The sequence below is a fragment of the Chaetodon auriga genome, chromosome 13 (genome assembly GCF_051107435.1).
Source record: "Chaetodon auriga isolate fChaAug3 chromosome 13, fChaAug3.hap1, whole genome shotgun sequence".
In the NCBI taxonomy this organism is placed as follows: Eukaryota; Metazoa; Chordata; class Actinopteri; order Chaetodontiformes; family Chaetodontidae; genus Chaetodon; species Chaetodon auriga.
The window spans coordinates 24428405-24447768 of NC_135086.1; the positions used below are offsets into that span (position 1 = coordinate 24428405).

Genomic DNA, 19364 nt, shown 5'->3' on the forward strand with positions numbered 1-19364 from the left:
CACAGGAGCAACATAAAATTAGTTTTTAGTTATGGCTGCATGGCTGAAAGGTTCACAGTAACGATATAAGCATGTTTTCTACAAGCTCGTCATCAAATTTCATAATAGAGGCCAAATGTGTTCAGTGGTGGGATGCAACTATGTATATTTACTCAAATACTGTACTGTACAAGCAACTTGTACTTCACGTGAGTCTTCTTTTCAGGGTACTTGTCTTGTGACAGAGGACATAGCCTGTGGATGATCTGCTGTGGCTACATCCAGCTGGGTGAAGAGATGGATCTTAGGGTTTATTTTTAGATTTATGATTTCTTTTTTTATTTCTGCAAATGTTTTTGCTGCATTTATTCGATTTTATTTATTTATTTATTTATTTATTTGCATTTATTCGATTTTGAATATGTTCTGCTCTGATTTGCATGGGTGGATTGAGGGATTTAAAACATGGAGAGAAAAGTGTTTTCTTCAGAGTGCAGTGCAGGTCTTTTGCTGCTGGTGGTGGTGGTGTGCTTGGTCTTAGTCGAACAATATCTCTGAAAAAATCAAACCCAGGCAATTATAACATTAGAGAAGTAGAAATGTTAAAAGAGTTTTAGATTAAGCACAGCAGTTTGTAACTTTGTTCAGAAAGAATCAGATCATAGTGTTTGTCAGAATGGGAAATGTTTGTTTTTTTTTCATACATGTTTTTATATAGTTTTGAATGAAGTGTTTCATTCATCAAAAGATCTGAGGTTTTGTGCTACTTGTCTGTGTGGCTGCGTGAGTTGTGTTTGGTGCTTTGACAAAATAAGGCAGGTTTTCAAAATTGTACTGAAACAATCTTGAAAAAAAAAAGTAACTTGCTTGGCTGGATGCCATTACTTAGCGAGGAAATATTCTTGCACCTATTTTTTGGACAGGCCCTGTAAACGCCACACGATCCGACACAGCTGTTGGGTATTATTGGCAGATCTGTTCAAGTACGTGTTAGTGTGCAAGCTAACGTAGCCATCGCCACCGCTTCTAAACGAGTAACACTAAACCCGAAAGAGGACCACTATTTGGTTCAGTATATTTTACTTTTTCTCTCTTTTTTTCAAAGACGGTGGAAACGACAACGCAGCAGGTTACGAACGTTTAATATTTAGGTTAAATGATTAAAGGTAGTTTTTAGATGACGTCGCCATTTTCCGACATTTGTATGTCCTTAGCTAGCTAACGTTAGCTTGCTGTTAAGATTCATTTTTCACAGTTTAGTGGAGTCACGCTGTCCCGCCAACATTGAACCACGGCTGCTCCTTTTCATTTGTGGACGACTATTTCGGAAACCCAACTCGTGATTATTTTTCAGATAGTGTGGCCCGGCTTTCCAGTCGTTAAACTGCGGGGTACCTGTGCTGAGGCCATCATACTGGGCTGAGGACTCTGCGGGCGATGGAAATGCCAATTCTAGATAAGCTAACTACACAAGCTATTGCTATTAGAAAGAACATGTCTGTAAATAGTATTTTCAGTGGAGAAGCAAATCTGTATGTCAATAGCTAACTAGCTAACTCTATCTACAAAGTGACAATGGTGAATGTAAAAGGTTAGTGTTTTTTGGTGGGCTGAGGTTAGATTAGATTAGAGTAGATTAGATTCAACTTTATTGAGGATGTCTTAACGTTCACATAACTACATAAAAATGACTTTTGTGACATTTTACTGTCAGACTGGCTGATCTATGATATAAACAGCTGTGTACAAATTAATCTGTGAGAGTTTTTATTTACAAACCATACAGATAACAGTGGAAGCAGCGGTCCAGCCCAACCATCCATGACATCCAGCAAGCCTATGTATGTCACACAGTACCTGCAGTGAAACTGATAACACACCACATTAAATGAGTTCAGGTTTTATCCTGTTAGAGTGATTTATTGTTGAAACTGTTTTGTTCTCAGATGGAAAATGTCAGCAGCAAAGACATGCAGATGTGGTAATGTGCGAATATTTATTTTTTCTTTTCATTTATATCTATTTTAAAAGAAACAAGCATCTTACATTCAGATTTTGCTTTGGCATAAGTTTGTCACTGGTGTGGTATTGATGGATGGACAGGTGCTGCAGCTCATGTCTCACATCCTGTGTTTGAGGATATCCCAGTTGAGTCATCAGATTTCAAACAGAAATGGGGGCTACTTCCCAAAACCCTTTTAAATGACAACACAGCACACAGAAGCTTTGTCTGGCTAGCTTTCTGCCTGATCTTCATCTGCTGTCTTTCAGTTACCCAGCATCAATGTTACTTGTGCATGGAGCTGGAAAGATGCAGACAGTGGGGAAAGCCTGAAGTCACATATGCTGAAGTCCATCCATTTGAGTGAGTATGCATTTTATGGCCAACACAATATGCAACTTGTGCATTTCGTGCAGCTCAACCATGCCAGTATGAGCTCTTTGTAGTTACATTTTAGATATGTGTAAATTAGAATTTGTCATTGTAATTCATCAGTTTCAGAACTAGTCTAAAATATTAAAATATTCCTATATTGTCTGTGTGTGTGTGTGTGTGTGTGTGTGTATATATAGTCATGCCTAGATCAACCTGGGCAAACTACATTTAGCTGCAAAAGATATTTCACTTCACTCTGTGGAGTTAAATGGCTTTAGTTTAATTAAGGTCTTAATATGAATAAACTTGGTCGTCAGCTATTACAAGTCTGTAAAGTATTTGATCTGTTCACATGTAAGTGTGATTTTTTTTTTTTTTCTTTTAATGAATCTGATTCAAGTCTGCTGTTTGCAGTCTGCAATTCATACTGATAAGAGCAACACTGTTTCATGTTACAGGTCAACAATTGAGAAAGTGTCTTCTTCTGTAGACACCGTAGATGATGAGACAAGGTTAAGCTTTGGAGATCAGGGTGACAACTTCCATAGCATCATGAGGGATGATAAGAGCATACTTGTCTGTGTGGCCAGCAAAGATGTGAAGGTACATAACATTGGGGTTCACTCAGGTCCTGCCAGCACTAATAGTGAAGCACTGGCAGCCAGCAGTGCGAGCTTGAAGTCTGATGAGTCTGCCACCAAGAAGAACACTGCAGAAGAGTACACCTTCCCAGTACCCTGCATTACGACATGTGATGTCATGACTGGCACTGAGCTGGCACTGTGTATGTCAGCCTTCACCCAGACTGAAGATCCAAAAACATCTGACAAAAATGTCATTACTGAAGTCCACATGGCAGATCTGGACTATATTGCTGAGGTAAGATTGAAACCAGAGAGCAATCATTATATTGGGTCCAGCAAAACACAACACTTTTTTTTTTTACTGTTTCAGGAATTGAGCAAACTCAAGGTGGCTGAAGAGGAGCTGAGAGAGCAAAAAGAGAAGGTGAACAGGTAATGCATCCAGTACACAGTCCTACATTAGACTTACCCCCAAGGAATTTCTTCCAGAGTAGGACTGGTAGATAGTAGAATATCTTACATTATGCAGTTTGGGTTGTAAATTGAGAGAGGAATGTGATTGTATCCAGCGTGCTCGGCAGGCAGAGCTGTGCCTCCTGGCCCTGCAGTACAGGGTGTGCAGACAGCACTGCTGGAGACTTTATATGCCTCTGCTTAGGGAGGCCAGCTCAGCCCACTGTAAGGAGACATCAGCATTGATCAGGTTTTAACTGTGTTAACCTTGGCTTTATCTTTCTCTGAGACAGTTAATGGACAATCTATATCTATCCAGATGGATTTTTGCAAATGCAGAAGGCGGCCAGCTGATTAGGGCAACTAGTATTTACTTTTATTATTTCTCCCTCTTGGAGGCCAAGGAACCTTCCTGCAAACATTTTAAGTGTTCTGCAAAAACTGGAATCTGATTATAATCAGATCAGAGATAAGATCCTGTCAGGGGTTCCTCTGGAGCAATTGGAGCCTCTGTCTGTTGACTCTGAGAAGACAACCTCAGGAGCAATTTATACCCCTGCACAGGTGAGACTCAGCCTGCTAAACCAGTAATCTCCAGATACTTAAGACTGTGGATGATTTCATATATTTACATCACAGCTGTAACAGTAATGGTCTAATTCTTTGTTATTGCTGTTTAGATCATTGGTGATGTGCTGGGAAATGTTCCATTTTGGTATGTTAACACATACTGTACATGCATGCGCATCTGATGTCATTCATTTTCCACAGTTTTGCAGACTGCATTTGACTTTGTCTTAGACACTGTAATACTGTATTTTCTGTTCCCAAGGAGCTCTCAGGAGGAACATAATGCGTCAGGCGAATTAAATGGAAGGCAAAGCAGAAATGGCTGCCAGGTATACTTGCAACTTGAGATGTCAAAGAAGAGCAAAACCAAATCCTTGAATAGCTTGATGTTTTAGTTCAGCTTATTGAACCTGTTATGGCAGCTTCAGCATTTAGCTCATTTTTCTCTCCAAGCAGAGTCAGAGAAAAGAGCAGATCAAGAACAGCAAAACAGGCAGAGATGTCCCTTTTGTCCCCCAGGACAGAGATACCATCTATAATGCAAACAAGCAAGAAGAAAAACAGACACGTAAGTGATAGAATCCTCCTCACATTTTTAAGTTATTACCTGGACAAATAGTTAATTAAATGAAAGATGTGCCATTCTTTGTGTGGACGGCAGCTGCGTTCAAAGAGCTCAACACAAGTGAGGTGTGGTACGATGCTGAAGAGGACCTGGTGTCTGCAGGACCTGCAGTAGCTGTTGAGACGGTGCAGGATGTAACAGTGATCGCATATGATAAGACCAATGGTAAGTGGTCAGTCTGTAAGTGTAACTAAACCACTATAGCTGCAGATAAAGAGATTTTGAATTCATTTTGGATAAGATCCTTAGTAATGAATTTGTTTTAATTACAGAAGTGGCCAGTGAGGATGCCAAGAGCTCACTACTCTGTGTTTCCAACCTACCCTGTGATGTGACAGAGGTGTGTTTGTTCATTTGTGCTGCTGACTGCTCAAACATTAGCAGTCATGAGAATAAGTGTTATTATAGTTGTCAAATGGACTGTTGGAAATGTTAAATTCAGATTTTGTTTGTATTTTTACCTGAATGTGTTGTATAGTTCCAGTATAACCAGTAGATGGCAGCACAGGCTCAAACTAAAACTTTGTCTTTGCCAGAGAGATGTGAGACTGTGGTTTGAGAAATACCATGCATCTGAAGTCAGCATCTCTGCTTTAAAGAATAATTTGAGGTGAGCTACTGCTATGTGAGAACACCTGTTTTAACACACATTACTTACCCTCTGTTATCCATGCACTAGATTCATGTGCTGTTGCATCTAGCAGTGACAAATGTTCTTCAGCTTTAGCTTTTCTGTCTGTAGGTTTTTTTTTATGTCTTGCTTAAAGTCATCATTCATCAGCATCACTCAGCAAAGTCAAACTCTTCACCCAGCTGTTGAAGCAACAAGTTCTAACACGAAAACAGCAGTTTGCTTCCCGAAGGACGAATGATGCACATTAATGTCAGAGCAACAACTGCCTTTCTTGCTGGTTCCTTCTCTAGAGTTGCTATAGTGATGACAAGTGGACGCCAGTCTGCTGAGGCTGCAGTGAGAGAGCTTAATGGCTGCAGCAGGCAAGGCCATACTTTACATGTGCAACACATCAACAGAACCATCAGTGGTAGCCACAGTCAGGCCTCAGCCTCCAGCAGTGGGTGTGAGTCTTCACAGAATGCCACCAAACCACAAACCTCCAAGACTGAGTCTAGCAGCGCTGAAAGAAGGGTGAGAATATGACGAAAGTCTAATCTTACTGAAATCTCTCCAGAAATTCAGGACAGTTTTAATAAAAGATGTTTCTGACAGTGTGTATTGTAGTGTGTAGTGTAGTGAACCCCTGACCCCTGACTCTCTGTGACAGACAAAATGTAACTGTGACAGTAACAATCCCTAAAACGTCTATGTGCATCTACAACAGTAACTGATTGATTGTTTTAATCGATTTTCAAGTAAAAATGCCAAACGGTCTCTGATTTGAGCTTCTCAAGTGTGACTTTGCACCTTTGTTACTTATGAAAGTGATATGTGTATTTTTGGCTTTTGGACTGTTAGTCAGATAAAACAAATTATTACTTAGGACTATGGAAAATTATACTATGCAGTTTTCACAGTTTTTTGACTTGTAGACAGAATGTTTATTTGGTCTATCAAGAAAATAGTTCAATTCAATTCAGTATTCCTTTACTTGTCCTGCAAGGGGAAATTCCAGATTACAGCAGCATCAGTAGAGCAGATTAATATAAGAAGTGCACGCAAATTAGAAACATCAGAATATATACAAAAGAATGAGAATTTTTAAATAAAAATAAAAGAAAGAAATTGTAAAAAATTGTCAGATTAATAATGAAAATAATCCCTATTAGCAGCCCTGAAATAGAATTGAATGGCTGTGTAGATTAATAATCCTGACAAAGTAAACAGCTGTGTCTTTTTTTATTCTTTGGGAATGAGTCATTTTCTGCTCTTTGTCCCTGTACTCTCCAGCTGATAAGTCCGTCACCGCTCTGCTCCAGCATCAAGACCAGGACGGTCGTCTCCATCTCCCCCACAGCAAAGGGAACTTATGTGCCCCAACACTTTGGCACCATGGGCAGCTTTGATGCATTGATGGCAGAGCTGACACAGCACCACCCAGATGTTGGAAGGCAGAGGATTGTGGATGCTCTGATGGAGCTGAAGGCCAGACACCAGGGCATCCTCCACAGCCTGCCCCTCAGCACCATCAGGGAGATGACTTCTGAGCTGCTGAGCAGGCCTGTGAGCAAGCAGAGCTTTTGTTTTTGATTTGATTGATTAATGTTCCAAAGGTGAAAGTTTGAGGCTTCACACAGTGTCACCCCTGCCAGTTATTTGGTGATAAATTACTTTAATTTTTTTTTTCCGTTTTTATTTGTGTCTAATGTCTTGTTAATAAAGGGAAACTCATTGAAATGTTTTCCTCATCTTAGTTGTGCTCAGTGCGAACCCCTCAGTGTTTGACGTGAGGTCTTTCTTTGATTTAGAATCCTAATTGGATGAATAAGGCTGTTAAAGTAGACACCAGCCACAGGAAGAGGAGCAAAAGGAGGTTTGATGAGCCGTGGAAAGCTGAAATTTCACAGAGCCCGGGGTGGGCTGGGCTGCATGCGGTCCAGTAATGTTACTGTCGAACCACGCAAGAGATCCATGATTCCTGGCAGTTCCCAGACCAGTTCTTTGGAGCCACCACTAGGTGTCCGCACCAACTGTGGGCGGCTCAGCGGGTGTCAACCGTAATATGGTGCCAAGTGTTCGACGAAGTGACGAACGGGTTAATGTAATCCGTCTTTGGGAATGGGCGGAGATTCCAGCAGGGACGCAAACCGGACTAGCCGAAAAGTAACAAATCTGGCAAAGAAAAGCGCCGCTGGAGTTGGATGCATTTATTTGTTTATCTGTCGGGCCTTTTTGTTCCCTCTTCCAGTTCACCTTCGAACAGCTTTTGGACCGAGAAGAGCCGTGAAACCGATGGAGAAGTTTCTGAGTTGCTGTCAGTTATGGGTGAAGTAGTCAAGACGTGGAAGGCAGGAGAGGCGTCCAGACAGAGACTCTCGGCGGACTTGAGTTCAACAAGCAGATCAACAGGACTGAGTGGAGCGGCCGCTTTCTGCTCTCTGTGAAACCATGGAAAAATGGCTCTGCCCTTTCACCGATCCTTCATTATGAGCCGAATTTGAGCGCTTCGGTGGAGCTTAGATGGTCTAGGCACACTTCACTAAATTTGCACACATCAACAGGACTGAATCCAATGAGAGGTCTGGAGGTAAAGAAGTATATCGGTATCAACTGCGAATAAATCGAGAGCTCTGGTATTTGAGAAAGCGTTGAAAAACACGCCGGGTGACACCATGTGGAGCCCGGGGACGTGGATGTGGCGAGCGGTTCTGTGCTGCATGCTTCTGGAAACATTTCTGCACAGTACTGGAGGTAAGACAAAGCACGTTTGTCTGCGTTTCAATGCCATCAGCCTGTATTTGCAGTAACACCACAGTGAGCCAGTGTTTGGTGCGCACACGCGCGGGGTGTAGAGCTACTGTAGACTGGAACCACATGGAGGACAGAGAAACAGTCAACATTGGGCTGTTTGTGTTTGTTGGCAGTTTACAGTGGAGAGATATGGCTCTGAGAAGTAGAAATGCTATATATGTATATATCTCTTATTCAAATCCGCCTGCGTGAAAACAAAGGGATTGTATAACACACCACACACACAGCCTTACAGGTCTCCACACGCTTCTACTTGGAAGGAATACAGCAATTATCAAATACCAACAATGATCAAAGTGTCCTCGTTGTGCATCACAGACACGACACACTGACTGACCTGAAAAACAGAAATGCTCATGCAAAGTCATGTTTACTTCCTGCATAGTGTGGTTAGTAATCATTAGCACTGTGCCAGATCAGTACAGCTGTTAGGTTTGTGTTTTATTGGCCTACATTTACAGTGTCAGATGTCTTTAACATTTTGTCTTCCATATTTACATATAATTAGAAATACTTGAAACATCCTACAATATAATGCACTTCAATGCATAAACTGAAGCTTCCATATAGCTGAGTAATCACCTCTCGGACACACTGACAACAAAAGCAACAAGAAGTGTATTTGGCTGCTTTACTGTGCACAGGGGTTCTGTTTTCCTTGTCCCTAATTTTACGGCTTTATAGAAATACATCAGTGATTGTTTTTTCCACTCCAGTCTTATACTATAACTGTCCCAGTCTATGATTTTTCCCACCTCTTCTCAGGTCTCAACATGTGTATGAGTGGCAGCGCTACATCCTGTGAAGAATGCCTCCTGATTCACCCCAGTTGCGCCTGGTGCGCACAAGAGGTATAGATTACCTGTTGCATTATTTTATTATGGTGTAAAGTGTCCACAGAGTTGAAATAATGATTGTAGGTCGTATTACATTACATTTCAAGCCTTGATCGTTTTCTTATGAGTTATGACAGTCGGTAATGTGAGGTTTGTGGCTTTCTATCCTTCAGGATTTTGGGAGGGGGCGGACTCTGACATCAAGGTGCGATTTTAGTCAAAACTTGCAGAAGAGAGGCTGCGATGTGCAGTTCATTGAGTACCCCACCAGCAGCATTTCTGTCCTGCAGAACATGCCCCTGAGTTCTGAAGGGTCTGCATCATCTCGGTATGATGTCATCCAGATTATGCCTCAGAAGATCTCTCTCAGCCTGCGGCCAGGTAAGTATTGTACACATAGATGGTACAGTTAAAAAAAGCAAAGTTTTTTCTTAGTTAAATAACACTTGACTTCCTTCCTTGAGTATTACACGTTTTTTTGAGTAAAGCAGCGGACATATTCTCTCCACCCGCCCATCCAGGAGACCAGACGTGGTTTGGGCTGCAGGTGCGGCAGGTGGAGGACTACCCAGTGGATCTCTACTACCTGATGGACCTCTCTCTTTCCATGAAAGATGATCTGGACACCATCCGTAACTTGGGCACCAAGCTGGCCCTGGAGATGGGCAAGCTCACCAGCAACTTCAGGCTGGGCTTTGGTTCCTTTGTGGACAAAAACATGTCCCCCTTCTCTTACACAGCACCTAAGTATCAAGAGAATCCGTGCAACGGGTGAGTAGTTGCAGCAGGATTTAATGCATGTTTAATTGGGATGGTGCTTTGGTAATTTTTGAGTTAATATTTTGATGGGTAACATTAAAGGTATGTCAGCCCAATTCAAATGTAGCCCTACTCACAAACTGTAGCTTGATACAACACTGTATGTATGCTGAAGAACTGTTCTCTCGTGACATGAATTTATCACAGTAGATGAAAGGGAAAAAAGACCTTGTTCTAACCTACATCTTTTATTTTTACACATTCATGAATCATGTATAGGTAGATATCCTGCACTGCGAGATTGAGAGATTTTCATATTTGATAAAGCAGAGTGAATAAACAGTTCTTTAAAATGGGCCCTGTCCTCAGTATTGTTGATAAGGGCAACCTGAAAGGGAGCAGAACAGATACAGGGTGAAAAGCTGTGGCACACGATGTTTGCCCTGGAGGTGAGACTGCACTGCACTAACAGCGCCTGTCATCGCGCATCACTTCCTATCTAGGTTATGGCTTCGGTTTGTGTGTGTGTGTGTGTGTGTGTGTGTGTGTGTCACATAGACTGAAACACAGCAGGAAAATATTTCAAGGGATAGATAACATTTTGACCCTGAAGCCACCCTGCTCACTTCTGCTATTCCTCACCCCATTTTTATAAGATGAGAAAACAGCCTGCATTTAGTTCCACTGGATCTTGAAGAATGGCTGTTTTTACATTTTAAGCCAACTGTAAAGCAAAATGAACCATTGGTTACCCCTACAAAGATTTTATTTCAGGAATCTTGTACAAATCAAGTCAGTTTTATCATGTTTTTGTAAATGTCATGAATTAATACAGATAAATCTAGGCTGACTCTTTTTGCTGCTTTGAATATTGTCCTGTTGAGACTGTCAGGTAATATCTGTAACTCCACCTCTGTCACCCTGCACAGATACAAACTGTTCCCCAACTGTGTCCCCACCTTCGGTTTCCGCCACATCCTCTCACTGACAGATAAAGTGGACCGTTTTAACGAGGAGGTGCAGAAGCAGATGGTATCTCGCAACAGGGATGCACCAGAGGGTGGATTTGATGCCATCCTGCAGGCCGCTGTGTGTAAGGTAACAACTGTCTCATTTCTTTATCTCTTATGTAGGCCTACATTCATCCACTATTGAGTGATCTTATTTGGTGCCCTGCTGAGATTCTTTGAATGCTCCCTTTAAATCAGTCCTGACGTGGCTGCATTTGGTAACAGCACACATTTGGTTCAGATGGAGGGGAAAGCTGCTGTGAAACCACAGAGATGGCCTTGTGACAAACATCTATTTGTTTGCTAATTAAAAGCACCATGGGGTATAGACAGGAAGTGCAGTCTGGTGCAGCTGGTTAAACATGAGGACGAGTCACTGGCAGGCCCAGCAATAGCCCTGTTTTCCTGTCCCAATTTAATTGTTTTCTACAGGAAGAGAATGACTCCTCCAAGTAGCTCCTGCCTTGTAATTTACTCGTGCTGCACTATTTCAAACAGTCACTTGAGGCTGGGATGGATCTGGGATGGATCTGTCCAACGGCCTGATTGATCCTAGTTGTTTTTTGTTTTTTCCAGTTGAAGTCATTTCAGCAAGTTGATGTGAGGGTTATCACATGAACATGTCATAAAATACTTAAATTGAGTTAAATAATTGTGTTGTGTCTAAAAGCGAAAAGTATTTATTTATTGAGAGAAGAGGCAGTCATGCATCTGTGGATCTTACTAAGGGGAATGCAGAAAGCAGACGATAAGGATTTGTCATCTTTTCCTAGTGGGCAAGATTCTGTCCTCAGTTTTCTGCTGGCTGTGATTCTTTTAAAACTACTTGTATGACGTGCATGCCTTTTCCATGAGTTGAACACACTTCATTTCCTTGCAACATAATTGCTTCTTTTTTCACTGTATGTCCTCAACAACAGGATATAGCTCAACCTTCTCACACAACATATTTTCTATTTTTATATAGTTCCTCTTCAAAGGAGGCCTCTGACAGGGGCATCCATGGCTCTACTGCTGTACAGGCCAAATAATAAACATGAGAATGAGAAAATCCCTCTTCTCAGTGTTAAAATATTATCTTTCTTTTGTGTCAGGCATTAGTCAGCACTCTGTCAAATGCTCACTTTGCCATTGCGCGTTGTGTCCTGTTGATAAAGGCCAGGCCAGGACTGCGCCTGTGGCAGAAAGCTCTGGCTGCTGTTACCCTCTCATTGTATTGTGTGTGTTTGGATCTGTGGTTGTCAGGCTTATGGAAAGTGATAAGCATCCATAAAGAGTTTTCAGTTAAATGACAATGCCTATAGAACCCAGGATCTAAAGCCATTTACTGATCCGTCAACATGTTGTTCTGTCATCTGTAATGAAAATGGCTTTATATATACTGGCTCTGATAACTTTTCCAAATCTTTCTTTGGTTTAATCCTAATAACCAAACCAAGCATCAGTGAGACTAGATTTCACCCTCAAGCAAAATACAAAAAGCATCTCTCCTGGTCCAAATCTGCTGTATGCTGTAAACAGGAGGAGATAGGTTGGAGAAAGGAGGCCTACCACCTGCTAGTGTTCGCCACAGACGATGTTCCTCACCTTGCTCTGGACGGCAGGCTGGGAGGCCTCGTCCAGCCCCACGATGGACAGTGTCACCTCAATGACAAGAATGAGTACAGCGCTTCCACAAAGATGGTAAGAAGAGCTGCCTCTTCTGTTGCTTCTGAGTTTCCAGCCATGTGGGTGACACGGTTTGAAATAGAGACCCCTCCACTGTCATTACTGTCATCTCAAAGCAACATTATGTAACTATTTTACCATCAAATAAGAGCTTCAGAATGGTTTTGATGGTACACTGACTTGTGATAGGGATAATGGTGCCTCTGTCATTCCCACTCTGCGCCCACAATGCCTGTTCATGCACCATGTAACTTTAAATGAACGGGTACAATCCCCTGATGCTTTACAGCACTGCATCACACACCACCAACTATGTCAGCAAAACTGGAGTATATTTCATGGAGAAATAGTTTTTCTGGTTTTATCTCTGATTTCCTCTGCATGCTCTGCCTCAGCTCTCTGTGATTTAAGGTTTCCTGATGGACAGATAGCTTTACTTGTTCCTAAAGTAACTCTGGAACTGTCGTAGATTTATAGCAGCACAGTCACCCTGCAGCTTTAAAGAAACTTGAACCTTACTGTAACACACATTTCTATTGTTCAGTAAACCATGTAATTTTCCTTACAAAATCCAGCAGTGAATGGACGTTATGATGTCCAGTGTGTACTCAAAGGAATGGTTAAAATACACATTATGTATGACATACTGAGCCTGCTACCTTCTTTGATGACAGAGGTTTTTGATGATAATATGCTATTCTTTTAAGGATTTCTGGCTCCACCTGGCTCTTATCCAAGCCTGCATTACTGGGACATTGGATATATTATGCCTTTTTATTTCCACTATGTTTTCAAATTTGTCTTTATTCCAAAGAAAATGTTGAGTGAATTCAGTTGAAGTAAAATGAGGCATTTTTTAAATTCTTATGTAACCTGACAGTTTGAGTGCTGCATGCTTATTTGCAACAGTGTGTGGTGGTAATTGCAGAGGGAAACAGCAAAACACACGTCCACACCTGGAGGCGGCTAGTAAAACAAAAGAATAGACTGTTGACTTGTAAATACACTGCGAGGAGGTGCAAATATTTCTCTTTGAAAACTGTGGCCCACATTTTCAACCAGACTTTTCCAACTGGCCCATGGAGACTGTGGAGCAGTTTAGATGCGAGTTATAATGAGGTGCATCAGGTGACAGCGGATTGTTTTTGTTAGCTGCAGCAAAAGCACACAAAGAAAGAAAGTCTTTCATGCAAGTTTATTTGTCTGAAGATGAACGTGGACTAGTGTCATAAAATGTAGAAATCATGTGGATGACACTGTGCTCCCATCTATTAGGGTTTTTCAAATTTGTTTTCAAAAGACAGATAGCAAGAGTTACAGTAGAAGAAATATGTTGTAAAAGGAGGTCATCTATCTTGAACAACTGTTTATCTTTGGCTTCAACCAATTACGCTTAAACAAGCTGCATTGATTCTGTTCATTTCTGTTTTTGAGTCAGACTGTTTTATTGATGATTGATAGAAATCACTTTTTTTTCATGGTCAGTCTGTAATAGAAATGTTAGCAGGAATTGAGTTGCATAGACGGAAAATAACCACATCTTAAAGTTTAGTTCTTTCTGATACTGAAATGTGATAAACATGAGCCCTCTAAAAGAAGAAACCACATCTTTACTCACTTCCAGCTGAGCTATGGAAACACAGCACTGGGGTCACAAGTGCATCAACGTGTTAGCCAGCTTCCTGACTGGGAAGTCTATACTGTCTATGGTATGTGTGCACAGAAAAACCCATAATACTCCTTTCCATCTCTCTACAGGACTATCCCTCTCTGGCTCTTCTTGGGGAGAAACTAGCAGAAAATAACATCTTCCTCATCTTTGCAGTGACAAAACGGCTGTACGTTATTTATAAGGTATATTGATTTTACCGTTTTATCTTAAAGCACATAGGATTATTTACAAGTATTTGTTCATTTATATTTGGGCCACTAATGCTGTCCCTTATGTCCTCTCTTACAAAGAATTTTACTGCACTCATACCTGGAACTACAGTAGAAATCCTGGACCAGGACTCGAAGAATGTAATTCAGCTTATCATTACAGCTTACAATGTGAGTAAAGAATATCTGTGTGTGTGCCTGAGTGTGTGTGCCTGAGTGTGTGTGTCAGAGAGAGAGAGAGAGAGAGAGAGAGAGACTACACTAAGGGAATTGAGAAAGATAAGAGGAGGGGGAGGAAAATAGAGGCAAATTCTTTCAAGTCCTCCTACTACTGTGACACAGTTAATGAGCCTCCAGCTGACATGGGTGGTTGCACACAAGCTGGATTTCTCATTTTGATGGAGGAGCTGGGGTGGTTAAGTGGTTTTGATTTTATAGCAAATTAGATTTTTTTCATAGAGATACTTCTCAAAGGGATAGAAATTATTAGTTGATTAACCGATGAGACGATCCACAGAAAAGTGATGAAGAATTCTGATCACAGAGTAATTATTTAAGTCACTAACCAAGCAAAATGCCATGCACTCCAGTTACTTTGACTTAAATTACTTAAATTACAAATGTGAGCATTTGTTGGAAGTTGAATATCTTTAGGTTTTGGACTGTTAGCTTCTGATGTCACATCGGCGCTGAGAAATTGTGATTGACCATTTTTACTATTTTCTAGCATTTTATAGAATAAACCAGTGGCGCCCAGCCTGGGAGTTGGGCCCCCCCTCAAGAAGTCACAAGATAAATGTGAGCCCACACAAAATGATTGCAAGATAGGAACCAGAAAAGGCAGATTTCTGCTCCGCAAACGTATTTTCCTGTACTTTGTCAGACTTTTCTCTATTCCATTTTTTTGCAAATTGCTGCTAAGGTTAACTACAGCTGTAAAAATAAAGCAAACAAAGGCTTAAGTGGTCACAACTAGCGATGAGGGGAAATAGATATTGTGTAAGCGATTGACAGATGATGAATTAATTGATAATGAAAATAGTTATTAGATGCAGCCCTACTTGCAGAGAGGTCTTTAGGAGGATTCTGAAATACAAATAATTTGTTTTTGTGTGTTTTTTGAAACCTAAGGTCTGTATTCCATGTAGTCAACCTTTCCCTGAATGTTTTCCTGTGTGGGTGTACAGATTTTTCCTTGCCTTTGCAGTGACTGCATCTTGTTTTGGCCCACGGCAGTGTATTCTGTGCGACAGAAACTCATGTCAAACACAGACTTGACATACTCAGTGTGTGGGAGTGAGCTTGAATGAAGTGCTTTGACTCACAGCCTTATTAACATTCCAGCTGCCACATTATATTCACCACTCTAGGGTTGTTGGCTAGATAGGCTTTGCCAAACACTGTGAGGTTACATTGTGTAACCAGCTCATTTTTCCTCAAGTTTGACCGTGGCACAAAGCTGCTCCTTACTGTGTTTGTGTCAAGGGTCAGAAAAGTCTAAGCGTGTGTGAAGGAGAGCGAATGAGGGCATGTTTATCCATGTGTACCAAGTATGATTCTGATTATCCTTGGCACAGTTGTGTTGCAGTAGATTTGCATGACTGACTACAGATTACGTCTGCTCATGTTGCACAGAGCCAGATGCAGCTGGCATTGCAAACAGCCATGGTATTTCACATCCACACACAGACAACCTGCGTCCATGTACAGCGCTTGTGGTTTTGGTACGATTGACTATAAAAATGTGCCTAACCAAGGCAATACATTCCCCATGTTTCACTCTTTTCCACACTGTTACTCAACCAGAGTTACAGCCCTGAAAAGATTGTCTGAGGTGGATTTAATATAAACATCTGTGTGGAAGGCATCGTTAATGTGGTTCTAGTTTCAGGACACAGGAAAATGTTTACGTGCACAATGACTGCTAGAAATCCTCTGTTCACTGTTGCAGAGAAGCCTGGAAGAATTTATTTTACCAAGCAACAAAAGTCATCTGTTTTAAAACCTTGAGTCACTACCATGTGCCCACCAACTCTGTGTCCTTCTGGATGTGTTCTCCTCAGAACATTCGCTCTAAAGTGGAGCTGTCAGTGTGGGATCACCCAGAGGATATCAGCCTTTCTTTCACTGCCACCTGCCAGGATGGAAAGCCACTGCCAGGCCTCAGGAAGTGTGCCGACTTGAAGATAGGAGACACTGTGAGTCCATGTCCACACTCCCTTCTCCAACTCACCCCACATTATAAATGTTTTATGCATCCTGTGTTCCCTGACAAGGTATTGTAGCAGCCTGACTGTCCTCACCTGAGCCACTCGATTCTTTTGGGTTGTGAAAACTTTATCAGTGGCTTTAAGAGCTTAAGGAGATGATTTACTTTGTTGTTATTGAATGAAAACAGATTTTCTGAGGCTGCATTTTGTGCAATGAAATGATTGTCTGAACACAGTGGCCCTGCCTTGTGACTTTTTATGTGAATAACGATGGTTTTGTGTGTGAAAAAGCTTGCTTGTAGTATTATCAGTATATACAAATACATAGCAGCTCTTCTATGAAGGTGTTTTTGCAGCAGACCTAAGCACTAGAGCTGTAGACTTTGAAGAATGAATTCATTAAGTAGGTTACTTTCACTGCTTATATTCCCATGCAGACTTACAATACATTTATCATTACAATGATACATGCACAATTTCCTCCTAATATTGATTTTAGGTCACATAGCCCAGCTGTAATCCTTCTGCTTTGCACAAAGTGATATTCAGAATCATAGTCAATGACTAAAGAAAGCAAGTTGTGACATCGGGTCAATGCTGTGTGACCTTTCAGTCCTTTTGAAGTGAGTTCCTGCCTAATGAAATCTAACTGGTGGGTAGCTAAAAAGACAGCTGGCAAAGACACAGTATTGGCACGTGTGAAGAAACGTAGCCACACTAATGAAACTCAATGACTGCCTGAGGACAGGACACACATTCTCTAAGTCTCTCCTTAACTGAACCAGTGGCCTTGTCTTCCCCATAGCCGTGGACCTCTGCTTCTCAACATTTTAACTGCTTGATCGTGTTTGTCTACTATATCTAATAGAAGGAAAGACCCACTTATCATCCCACAGCTCTGTTGGCAGGTACTGTTCATTCCAAAGGGAATAGTTGCTCTTTTGCCTCTCAGCTGGATTCAGACACCGGCAGATACAACTGTGGGAAAGTGTTAAAGTCTCACTCACTGTCTTTAGACTGCACTCAGACCAATAACAGCACTGCAACAAAAAATTCATGTTCTCCCAGTAAAAATATTGAACATGGCTGACCTTTTGCCTCAGAATCATCAAGCGCTGAGGCTGAAGTCGATGGCTGTGATTATTTTCCATTCTGAGAGTGAAAGCATTTCATGGTGTTATGTGTTGCTGTGCAGCGTTTTTGTTTTCAAGCTCGTAAATCAAGATGTCTCCAACTGGACTTTCTGGATCTTCTTGTCAGCACCTGTAGCAACATGCTTCAATTTCTAAGTTCAGGGATCCTGTTGTCCTGCATTTAGATGCTAGAAACCAGAAGTCTGTATCACTACCTGTCTCGCTTTTAACCGGGGTAGATGACCATACTGTATGGAAAATCCTAACATCCTCACTACCAGCCAATCTTTCACATAACATTCATTCAATAGATGCTTTTCTCCAAAGAAGCATTTTTCCTCACTACATCCACATAGTGGCAACAGTTTGCACCTTGATGTCCTGCTCAAGTGTTAGATGTGTATAGGAGGACCTGGGAATCGAAACACCAACCCCTATGATTAATGGCTGGCTCACTCTGACACCAACCCCCAAACTACTTAACATGACAATACCCCTGTTCTCTCTTAAAGCCTCCTTTCACAATTACAGTCTATATAACCTTTGCCTTATTTGTTGTATTTGGAGATTGTTTCAACTATTTTAATGCCTCTTTTTGATTGTAAAATTCAAACTTAGGTAAGTTGATAGCTAGCTATGTGATGTCAGCTATCCAGGATCAACCGTTTTAGGTTTAGTGAGGCAGAGAGAATTGAACTGGCTTTGTGATACCGACTCTTTTCTTACCTTGAAGTGAAATTTTGGAATGTTTCACTGATGGATGAGATGCACAGGAGCAGTAAGAGTGTGTCTTGTACATGGCAATAATATATTGACAGTTTGAAGACTGTGTCTTTTCATGACTGTCAGCCTTAGCTGCATTCACCATGGTTGGAATGCTTTCTCAGGTCCTGTCTCTCTGAACAAAAGCAGAAGTCAGCTGACACAGGATGATGGTACATCTTAATTGCTCTGAATTTTGCCCAGCCTTCTCTCTGGTGGTCACTTTATAGTCTATACAGGCCTCAATTAAGATTTGTATTGAGTCCTGGTTCTATTGAAAATGCTAGCAAAGGGCAGTTTCATACACGCCGTCACACAGTGAGCTTCGGTGTGCTGGAATTCTTCTCCCCAAACCCCCTGCACTCTTCTCTCAGCTGCTTTATTTTCTCAGTTTTGGGATGGGAACGGTAGCTGGAGGAGTTGACGGTGATTGAGGCAGAATAACACCAGTGAATGGAAGGGGGCTCTCGGGTGACAGGTCTTGCTCACGTCTTTTATCCTCAGTAGTGAAAGGAGATGGAGCTCAGTCCGCTGTGTGCCAAGCTTCCCTGTCTTTGCTGAGGATATGACCCAGTCCATGGCCCAGATGTCAGTCACTGTGTCTGTGCGAGCTTGCCATGGAGCCTGATGCTGCATCTCAATGACCTCACACAAAAGTAGGCAGGAGGAGGCCTGTGAAACTGCAAGCCATGAAAGAAGTGAACTGGCAGGGGGAGAAATGCTAATTGGAGTGTATATAGTAAAGCCAGCATCCTTTTCACTGTAACGCTACAGAAATGTATGGCCGCTGAATAGGTCCATGCATAGGAATGAAACCAAGGCTGTGCCAACATGTTGTCTTTTTTAAAGAATATTTGTCCAAACAAACCAGACATATTTGAATTAGGTCACATGTTGCTTGTTTGACCCTGTCTGTGGGGTTTGTCCAAGTCAATTCAGTATTAGACAGTCATAAGAATTCCATCATCCAAAAAGATTTTTCTATGGTAACACAGCTCCTTTGTTAAAGTCTTGTCCAGATACAGTTTTCAATGTTTCTGTCATAGTTAATTCTGTCATCAATGTTATTCTACTGTCTACATATGCTTCA

The 19364-nt window shown here is 41.5% G+C and overlaps 2 protein-coding genes across 2 annotated transcripts in view; both read left to right on the plus strand.

Moving 5' to 3' along the window:
- The first annotated feature begins 2236 nt into the window (after window positions 1-2236).
- On the plus strand, window positions 2237-7491 carry rbm44 (RNA binding motif protein 44). The gene is given in 15 exon segments (XM_076747610.1): window positions 2237-2344; window positions 2815-3235; window positions 3311-3372; window positions 3470-3579; window positions 3582-3618; window positions 3792-3957; window positions 4074-4108; window positions 4226-4292; window positions 4417-4531; window positions 4625-4753; window positions 4861-4928; window positions 5125-5198; window positions 5513-5735; window positions 6495-6767; window positions 7453-7491. Coding segments are annotated over 15 exon segments (1887 nt in total). The 5' UTR covers window positions 2237-2276.
- The window catches only part of itgb5 (integrin, beta 5), a 44595-nt gene continuing 32560 nt past the window's right edge, over window positions 7330-19364 (plus strand). Inside the window, exons 1-9 of the mRNA XM_076746666.1 lie at window positions 7330-7955; window positions 8781-8866; window positions 9025-9232; window positions 9373-9622; window positions 10540-10708; window positions 12142-12303; window positions 14047-14142; window positions 14251-14340; window positions 16233-16367. Coding sequence (XP_076602781.1) covers window positions 7877-7955; window positions 8781-8866; window positions 9025-9232; window positions 9373-9622; window positions 10540-10708; window positions 12142-12303; window positions 14047-14142; window positions 14251-14340; window positions 16233-16367 — 1275 coding nt within the window. The 5' untranslated portion in view covers window positions 7330-7876. The remainder of the gene's footprint in view (window positions 7956-8780; window positions 8867-9024; window positions 9233-9372; window positions 9623-10539; window positions 10709-12141; window positions 12304-14046; window positions 14143-14250; window positions 14341-16232; window positions 16368-19364) is intronic.